The sequence below is a fragment of the Lactuca serriola genome, chromosome 5 (assembly GCF_051521515.1).
Source record: "Lactuca serriola cultivar US96UC23 chromosome 5, Lser_US96UC23_V15, whole genome shotgun sequence".
Classification (NCBI taxonomy): domain Eukaryota; kingdom Viridiplantae; phylum Streptophyta; class Magnoliopsida; order Asterales; family Asteraceae; genus Lactuca; species Lactuca serriola.
The window spans coordinates 215,851,508-215,861,397 of record NC_136412.1 but is presented as its reverse complement, the minus strand read 5'-3'; the positions used below and the strand labels follow the sequence as shown (position 1 = coordinate 215,861,397).

The window sequence follows — 9,890 nt, the reverse complement described above, 5'->3', positions numbered from 1 at the left end:
CCTTGCTAATCTTTTCCCAGGAATGGTACCCTCATAAGATAAGAAGATGGAGAGATACATTTGGGGACTAGCTTCACCTGTTTAAGGTCTTGTTACTGCATCCAGACCCTTCACTTTCGATAGTGCTAAACAATTAGCCTATCAATTGATTGAGCAGTGTATCCGTCAGGGTATGATGGCCCTACTAGCAAAAAAGAACCATATTGGAAGCACCAAAAGGAAGTTTCATGGGAAATGTAACGACCCAATTTCCACGCCCAAAAATTTCATTTATGATTAAAGTGATTTGCAAAACATTTGTAACAAAATATCAACCGGTCATATCATTTCATAAAAACATGTCTCGTGTCTGAAAATCGAATCGTAAAAACTTAATAATGTCAGAGTACAAATCCCATAATAACTCATAGTGCGGAAAACAATGTGTGTATGATGTGTTGCTACCGCGCCAACTCCTTCCCCTTCGCTGAAGAGGTACCTAAAACCAAAACTGAAAACTGTAAGCACGAAGCTTAGTGAGTTCCCCCATCGTACCACATTCCATACGATCAGATAGCATACATACTGTCGGGCAATTATGGGGTGCTGACCTACCCGTATGGACGTTCTGGGGTGCCGACCTACCCGTGTCAAGCCATTATGGGGTGCTGACCTACCCATGTCAAGCCATTTTGGGGTGCTGACCTACCCATCGGTCCTAACAACCGACCCTCGAGGACTATTCCCCCCCTACTGCTACTATCACATATATCATAACATAAAACATACTATCAGACATATATGGGGTGTCCGAACTACCCTTCGGTCCTAACAACCGAACTTGGGGACTATTCCCCTCTTACTACCACTATCACATATAACATATCATGTCAGCATATAAACATATCATCACATACTGTCAGACATATCTGGGGTGCCTGATCTACCCTTCGGTCCTAACAACCAAACTCTACTACTATCACATATAACATATCATGCCAACATATAACATATAAGGTAGTAGCAACCTAGATGATATCACAAAGACAATAATCTATCATACAACTCCTACTGGTGGGCCGACATTGTGGCCGTAGACCCACCGCTACTGGAAGGTAACTCACCTCGTAGCAGCTGCTGATCTGTGTGGGAATCCTCTGACTGCTGTCATTGCAACTTCGGAAATCCTCTGGCTATAATTCCCACAAAACACTTAGTCATACACTGCTACCTGTCCTTAGGGTAAAATGACAATTTTACCCTTGACAATAACTCACCTCGAAGTCTGTTGCTCGTTCTTGAAACAACTCGGGGTAATGCTCCATCATCTCGTCCATTGACTCCCAAGTCCATTCCGAGCCCTTCCGGCGCTGCCATTGCACCTTCACAAGATCCACCTTCTTGTTCCTCAAATCCTTAGACTTCCGGTCAAGGATTGCCACTGGCCGCTCGATGTAATTCAGGCTACCATCAACCTGAATGTCCTCCAAGGGCACCACTGCCAAGTCGTCCGCCAGACACTTTCGCAGCTGAGAAACATGGAAAGTGTTGTGTATCTGACTGAGTTCGGCTGGCAAATCCAGCCTATACGCCACCTTGCCCACCCGGGCTATAACCCTGAATGGTCCAATGTATCTGGGGCCCAACTTGCCTCGTTTCCTGAATCGGATAACACTTTTCCATGGTGACACCTTCAGGAGAACCATATCCCCGACCTGGAACTTTGGGTCTGATCGACGCTTGTCGGCATAGCTTTTCTGCCGACTTTGAGTAGTCTGAAGCCTGCTCCGGACCTGTTGAATCTTCTATGTCGTCTTGAGCACTACCTCAATGCTCCCCATTACCCTCTGGCCAACCTCGCCCCAACATATGGGGGTCCTGCACCTCCTCCCATAATGCATCTCGAAGGGAGGGCGATCAATGCTCGCATAATAACTATTGTTATAGAAGAACTCTGCCAATGGAAGGTAGGTATCCCAGCTACCTCTGAAGTCTAATATGCATGCTCGCAGCATATCCTCCAGGGTATGGATGGTCCGCTCGCTCTAACCATCCGTCTGCGGGTGAAAGGCGGTGCTAAAATGCAGACGAGTACCCAACTCTTCATGAAACTTCTTTCAAAACTTGGAAGTGAACCGCACATCCCTGACTGAAATCACAGAAATTGTCTGAAATCCAGGGGGAAGGAGGCCACCACGGTGGAGATAATGAGCCCATGGAAGTGACTGTTGAGGACGTTGTTGTTGCTGTTGTTGACGTCCAGCTGGGGGCTACTGGAGACGGCTGTCGCGGCTGTTGTTGCGATGATTGTCGCGTGGTGGTCCTTGGTGGTGGTTGTTGCGATTTGGGGCACATGTAAGGTTCCCCCGGGGCTGAGATTGAGACCCATTAGTTACAGTATGGAGAACCTGAGAAGATGAAGAATGATCCGAGTGGGCAGCATACAAAGGACGAGTTTGATCAAACCGTTGTTCTTCAAGAACGAGCATGGAGCGGGCTTGAAGGAAGCTGGGAAGTGGCTCACGATGGCGAATAACAGTGGCAATGTTATCAAACTTTGGACCAGGCCATTAAGGAGATGTGTGACCAAGGTCTTCTAGGGGACAGGAGACCCGATGTTTGCTAGAAGTTCAACAACAACATTGAGTTTCTAACAGTAGTCAACAATGGTTCGGTCCCCAAGTACCATAGAGCGCAGTTCATTCTCCAGTTTTATAGCACGTGCATCTTTGTTGTCTCGGAAAAGGTCTTCAAGTGCTTTCCAAACGTCTTGAGCCTTGTAACCACTTTTGAGCGCCATAGTGAGAAGAGGCTAAGTAAGAGTGCCATAGATCCACATGGCAACGAGATTGTCAAGATTGTGCCATGGCTCGTCCTTGGCATCCTTCGGACGGGAGGAACCATCAAGGTGACCATAAACTCCATAAGCTCTGCAGTGGGTCTCAAACAGGACTCTACAGGAGTCATAGTTCAGTTGATTCAAGTCAAGAATCAAGGGAACAAATGACTTAATGATGTTGATGCTAAAGGGCTTAAGATTGGAATCTGCCATGAAAGAAAAGAAAGAGAGAAGAAGGGGCGAAGATGTGATCGACGACAGCTAAGGTTAGAGGGAGACCTCTGATACCACAATAGAATGGAAATAATCATTTGTTGCCTTTCTCCATTATCAATCAAGAATATATACACTATACAAATATAAAATTGGGCATATACAGAACAATGGGCTAATCAATACATGGACTAAGAGTAATATACACTAATATTATGAAATATCATAATTTCTTGTGAACTATAATGAAATGGACTTTTGACTTGGGACTTGTATGTTGTAGTAAAATAAACTAATAGTAATTGCTTTGTGGTGAAATTTGTTCGCTTTAAAAATTAAGATGAATTTTATTGCCATTATTAAATAATTATTTTTTGAGTTCATAAAATTTGTTTTATGGTTGTAACAGTATGCATGCTTGTAAAGCTTTAGAATTTTTTTTCTAGAGATATTTTATGATTTAGTTGTTCAAAAATAAAAAATAATAGTATATTTTATTGACAACTAGCAAGAACCGGTGGCGCCCTTGGCGCTGGATTGGACGGGTATTGGTTAAATGTTGATAAAACTGGGAAGGGGTTGTACATACATTCATTTCCGGTATGGGGTCTACATGCACAATATAACTCAAAAGATGCAGGACAACTACACTACAAAACTGTACATTCTTTGGTTTATATTTGTTGGAGTTGCTTTTATTTTTCTGTTTTCTTTTAGTTTTTTTTTCATGAAGTTAGATGTTATAAGTGGTTAGGTGTGTGTGGCTTTATGTTGTAGGTTACATACATAATTGTATACGTTAGCTTTTGTGTTTCATTTATTGTTACCTTGGTGTTGGTATTAGTAGTTATTGTTATAAACTGTAGCGGAGTAAGTAAAGGACAGTCCAGTAGGACTGATATTGTATTTATTTATATATTGATATTGGACATGGTTTCCCTGCGAAAAAACATAAGAACAACGCAAATATAACGTCAACATTTACTTGTCGGTAGCATCATTCATTGTACATTTATAATTGCAAACCTTTTATGGACTGATCCAAGCATAAAAAAGATGTTGTCCTCCATGGATTGATCTTCGACTCTAGCGTCTTGAAGGATAGTCTTGAGGATTTTCGAAGTGGGGCTGTCAGTTTCTATGGTGATGGTGATATGAGAGCTTTCTTCCATGGTAAATCCTTCTTGTAGTCTCGTTTGAGTTGCTTCCCTAAGATCTCCTATTTGTCGAAGGTAGGCAATGAGAGCGACACAATAGAAAGAAAAGACAGAGGAAAAAGAAAAACCCAACAAAGAGCAGCATAACTTATGAGAAGAAGAACCACGTAACAGATAAACACATCCAAAAAAAAAGGAACAATACAAACCTCGAGAAGAAGGCGCTAAAGAAAGGAGAAAGAAGAATTTGGAAGAAAGAGGAAGGTCTGACCTCGAAGTGGACGTTGGCTTAATAGCAGACACACGTGAATTAAAGGAATATTTTGTATTATTTTAATGGAGGAATATACCCCAGTTATGTGGAAAAAGATGTTAAGGGGTAGAGTGAAAAATCCACCCAAAACCATGGCAATTTAGTGAAATTGGAATTCAACGGTGGCCAAATCGAAAACCAGAAAAAAGTTAGGCCCCGTTTGATAGTTTCTGAATGAAAAAGTGCTGATTGAGAAATGTCTGTCTGAGTAAAAAAATCATGTTTTTTGATTGAAAATCTGACTGAATGTGCTGACTGGTGCAAAATGACCATTTTACCCCGATGCTCTACGCGTTTCTATGCAATATGATGATAATAATAACAATAATAACAACAACAATTACAATAATAATAATAATCATAATGATAATAATGTATACAAAAGCTTCTAGCATAATAAACATTAAATATATCATTTTAGAGATAAAACACAAAAAGCTCTTTAGCTTGTTGGTAAACACCATTATTTCTACAAAGGAGACCCAAATTCTATTCCTGTAACCTTCATTAGCTGTTAATTTTTATCAAAACCAAAGGTACTATTGAAAAGCCTTGCTTTCTTTCTGAATCAGCCATCTCCCAACTTGTTTCTCGGTCAAACCTTGCTTTCCGAGTCAACTGGATGAGAATTAATATGTATATAATACATCTTATATGATAAATAAATGTGTTTAAACACAAATAAAACAATCTAATTAATCAGTTAATTAAACTAATATGTTATTTTAAAAAATAATAATTTTGTATGTTAGTTTTATGTATTTATACACATTTTTTTTAAACTATTTAAGAAAATAGTAATTAAAAATGATTAGATTTCATTTTTCTCTATAAATTACATATACAGTTAATTTAACGCTATTCGCAATACTTGACCCGGACTACTATCCTAACCTGGATCCAACACTGTTAAAATGAACCAATCAAAGCGTCTTATTTATCATCACACAGATTATAATCCTGCGGCTATCTATGCCTCCTATTTAATCTAATCCAACGGACGAATACATACTTCCTTTCAAACTCAAACCCCAATATTCTATAAATCCTCAAATCCATTTTAAGCGCAAACACAAACAAAAATCAAGTTCATTTCTAACGAAAGAAAAGTAGAGAGAAAACATGTCAGGAAGAGGAAAAGGAGGCAAGGGATTGGGAAAGGGTGGAGCCAAACGTCATCGTAAGGTTCTCCGGGACAACATCCAAGGCATCACCAAGCCGGCGATTCGCCGTCTGGCCAGACGAGGAGGTGTCAAGCGTATCAGTGGGTTAATCTACGAGGAGACCCGTGGAGTTTTGAAGATCTTTCTTGAGAACGTCATCCGTGACGCCGTCACATACACCGAACATGCTCGCCGGAAAACAGTCACCGCCATGGATGTTGTTTATGCTTTGAAGCGCCAAGGCCGTACTCTCTACGGATTTGGCGGTTAAGAGAATTTTACGTTTCTACTTTCCAGGGTTCTTGTTTGGCATCGAGGTTTTCATTGATTTGTTATCTGTAATCGGATGTGGTATTACCTGTAATTGAAGCTATTAATACAATATCATTTATCCAATATTCCAATTCATCTTTTCTGTATGATTATATGCTTATGCAATACATGACATTTGTCTTTGATACCTCTAATTCAGTGACTAGAATCTGTATTTTATTTAGGGTTTACATACGCTTCAGTAAAACTGTTAGAATCAACTGACCAGAGTGTTAGTATTTTGCAGAATGTATGTACATTGAAATTGTTATCCGGGTCACACATTTTATTTGATAACTTGAAAGGGTGTGAACCTTTTGTTGGACATCATTATGTCAAGTTGTTAACTTGATGATTGGGTCGTTCAATCTATTTACAAATTCAGCAAGGTAATTTGTTATTGATTTAGGTTTGCAAGATTGCTGTAGAATATTAACTATAATTTATATTCCGTTGTGCTTTGTGGAAGCATTAACCATTAATTTTCTTTTGAACACGTCAAAATTATATTAAAAAAAAAGGATAAAGCAAAACAATATGATCTGCTGTAGTGCTGTGTTGTTACTGTATACAAGAGAAAAAGAATAAAGCAAAACAATATGATCTGCTGTGATACAAATAAATAGCTAAAACTACCTTAAAACGGTTAGAACTTCTATCTACTAATCAAGTTAGTGTCATTCATGGCTTTTCACTAAATCAAACACAAAAAAACTAAAATATCCCAAAGACTATCACATGATTTTGACTTGGTTTGGATTAATACTAACATTCTCCCTCTTAATCTAAACTGTTCTACCAAACTTTTTTATTTTTGTCATAGAATTAGGCACTCAGTCTCTTGAGAACCTCTTTCTCAAGCAAACCAACGGTCCCGTTTGTCTCCTTCGGTCTTCTTGCCATTTATAAGTTTTTCCGGAGACGGTCTGTGCTGCAACTTTTTGCTTTCTCTCTTGGTTGCTCGGGTCTTGCTTCATTTCGTTCTTTCTCATTCAAAGGTGATCGCTCTTTGATGCTTGCTTCTTCTTTCTTGCATGCTAACATATGACAAGTTTCTGCTGCTTCTTTCTTCTAATCACCAAACGTGATCACCCTTGCTGCTTGTTTTTTCCTCTCGACCTGCTTGCTTGTTTTCTTCCGCGACTGCCGTCTGCTGCCATCTATGGGATCGAACCATCACAACCGGACCTTCATCTGTCAATAGGGATGTCAAAAAGTCTCGTGGGACCACGTTCCCGTGGGAACCTCGTCCCGTTTGGGGGAATTTTAAAAAAAAAAATCAGGGGCGGGGGCAAAGTTAACCCTCGTTTTAATTTCGGGGGCGGGGGCGGGGTGGGCAATCCCGTCGCGAAACCCCCATGGGGATCCCGTTAATAAATTACACATATATTTACATATATTAATTATATAAATATAATAAAAAATAACATTATTTTGAGCTTCCAAAATTCATCAAAAAACATGTTTTTAAGTTGTTAGTATAATGTTTTTAAAATACCATAACTTTTTTATTTTTAACATGTAAAATTATGCTATAAATTATTATTTGTTACCTAAAAATATCTTCTTTTAGCCCAAAAAAAGTCAACCTAAAACCAATCGGAGGCGGGGGAACGGGGGCGGGGGTAATAAAGGGGATTCGGGGGAAGTGGCGGGGGTTGGAAGGCTAAACATTTCGGGGGGGGGGGGGGGATGGGTGAACGGAGAAATTTCGGGAGCGAGGGCGGGGGATGCACTCCCCGTCCCGTTTGCCCCCGTTGACATCCCTATCTGTCAACACAACTATGAGCCATTAACGCCACATGAGAACCGAAAGTTGTTGTTAGAGATCATATAGAGCGCTAAGGATCTTGGTGATCCCAGCGGCTCAGAGTGTCTTCGAGGTTTTATCTTCTTGGATCGGGTAATACTCCAGTTAGGGACTGGAGGTGGATCCGAATGGGTATTAGTCAGTTTTGGGAAGGTTTGGGATTAGAATATCTTGTCATTCAGGTTCTGGGAACCGGGTTAGATCTTTATCATGATCGCCTATGGCATTTGGATAGAGTTGAGATGGTCCTGCTCTATGCAGTAGGCTAAGATACCCGGTGTGGGCCGACTGTAAGTCGTAGGCACGGAGGCTCAAAGGGAGCAGTAGGGTTGAGGCGGTAGGCCAACAAACCCTGAGAATTTTGACTCGATAGTTGAATTGATTAGACATGTTGGAATCCTAAACCGAAGGGGGTGAAATGGGTTAGATATGAGTGTCGTGCTGGTTGGCCGGTAGTGGTAGGTATGTCGATGACGGTTTGAGTTATTGTGATGTGTCTTGGGTTGGTTTCATCTGTGATAGAGCCATAGTGTGTCTAATGTAAGGAGAAGATGGGTCACTAAAGACCATGTAGGATGTAAGGCTGACGTGGGTCATGTAACATTCATTATGTTGGCAAGAGTTGGTGGCAGGGCGTGGAAGCAGGTCCATCCAGTTGGTTTCTTCTCGGGAAGACACTTGGGACTGTCGTTTGTGTGTGTGTTTTGGTTCGGTAATCGGTGAGGTGTCCGATGTTCGGGTTGTGGGGAGACAAGTTGGGACCAAGGAGGTTCGACTTCGCTTGAGAAACATCATATAGTAGCAGGAAGAGTTGAAGTGAGTTTATGACTTGGGATTCATGTGTGGTAGTAGTTTTTGTATCATTATGTTGCTCGTTGATGACAGGAGCGTCGATTAGGCCCTTCGAGTGGCGGAGGAAAGTGGATATCCGTAGGGTCGGAGTGTTTGGCAACTGAAGTGACGACGGTAATGTCGGTCGGTCATCGGGAGCATTCCAGTCATGAGCTGAGGGCCAGGGAGGGCATACCAGACTCATGTTGTGGGCTCAGATGCAATTCAAACCTATGATGAGGACCACGTAAGGGTATTCCAGTCATAGGTTGTGGGCATAGAGATTGTGTTGGTTATGTCTGTTGTAGGAGCGTGTTCGGATTGGATGTATTGTTGAAGATTCGGGGGAGTTGCACTCGGTTGTGACGAATCAGGGAATGGTGCATGAGACGCAAGGATAGATCCTTGGATCTCAAGTATGAGTAGACCCGAGTTATGTTCATAGAGGTATTCCAATCTAGGGTATTCCATCCTACGAATGACCGGACCCTATGATTGATTGGACCTGATATTTTGGTATTCCAACCCGAGGGTTAACTGGGCCAAACATGTGTTAGATGCGAGGGTATTCCATCCTATGGATGACTGGACCCGTCGTAGATATGTCTGGCATTCCAGCCCGAGGTTGATTAAGTCATGCATGCAAATAAAGTTGGCAACTTTACATGGTAAACCACCTCAAGGATGTTAGATCTAAGTTTTGGAGTGGGTCTTAATCGATTAAGATATGGAAAATGCAAGTCGACCAAATAGAGAAGTACATTGGGCATACAAGCAGGTACACTTAGCATATAAGCCCTAAAGCAAGTACGTTGCGCGTACGTGCTGAGTACGCCCCGCGTACTCAGTCAGTTGGGCTTTGGACATTTGGATCTTCGGTTTGGACCATGTGTAACACCCCGATTCTCGAATACCAATTTATGGTTATGAATTCTCATGAATTCAAGATCTAAGGGAGACTCGTACTATGGCTTGGGAGCATTCCAGCTATGAGCTGATGGAGACTCGTACTGTGGGCACGATGGCAATCCATATGTGAGTTGTGGGCCCGGAAGGCAATCGAGACTCACAATGTGGGCCCAGGGGTAATCCAGTCTGTAAAATTGTGGACCCAGTACATGCTGATTATTTGTATATGTGTTACAATATGTTGGCATTCCAACTCGATGGTTGAGGGCCAGGGGTATTCCAACCCGATGGTTGATTGGACCCATAGTATGTTGTTCATTACTGTATGTGTATGGTTGTGTGTATAGGTGTTTTGGGGGTAACT

The 9,890-nt window shown here is 41.5% G+C and overlaps 1 protein-coding gene across 1 annotated transcript; it reads left to right on the top strand.

Moving 5' to 3' along the window:
• The first annotated feature begins 5,561 nt into the window (after positions 1-5,561).
• Positions 5,562-6,060, top strand: LOC145053563 (histone H4). Its single transcript, XM_079001624.1, has one exon. It carries the CDS (start codon positions 5,624-5,626, stop codon positions 5,933-5,935), a length of 312 nt encoding a protein of 103 aa, XP_078857750.1. The 5' UTR covers positions 5,562-5,623; the 3' UTR covers positions 5,936-6,060.
• The last annotated feature ends 3,830 nt before the right edge of the window (positions 6,061-9,890 follow it).

What these genes read in the sequence shown, in the direction of transcription:
- LOC145053563 (XM_079001624.1), top strand. Translation starts at nt 5,624, where the DNA reads ATGTCAGGAAGAGGAAAAGGAGGCAAGGGATTGGGAAAGGGTGGAGCC.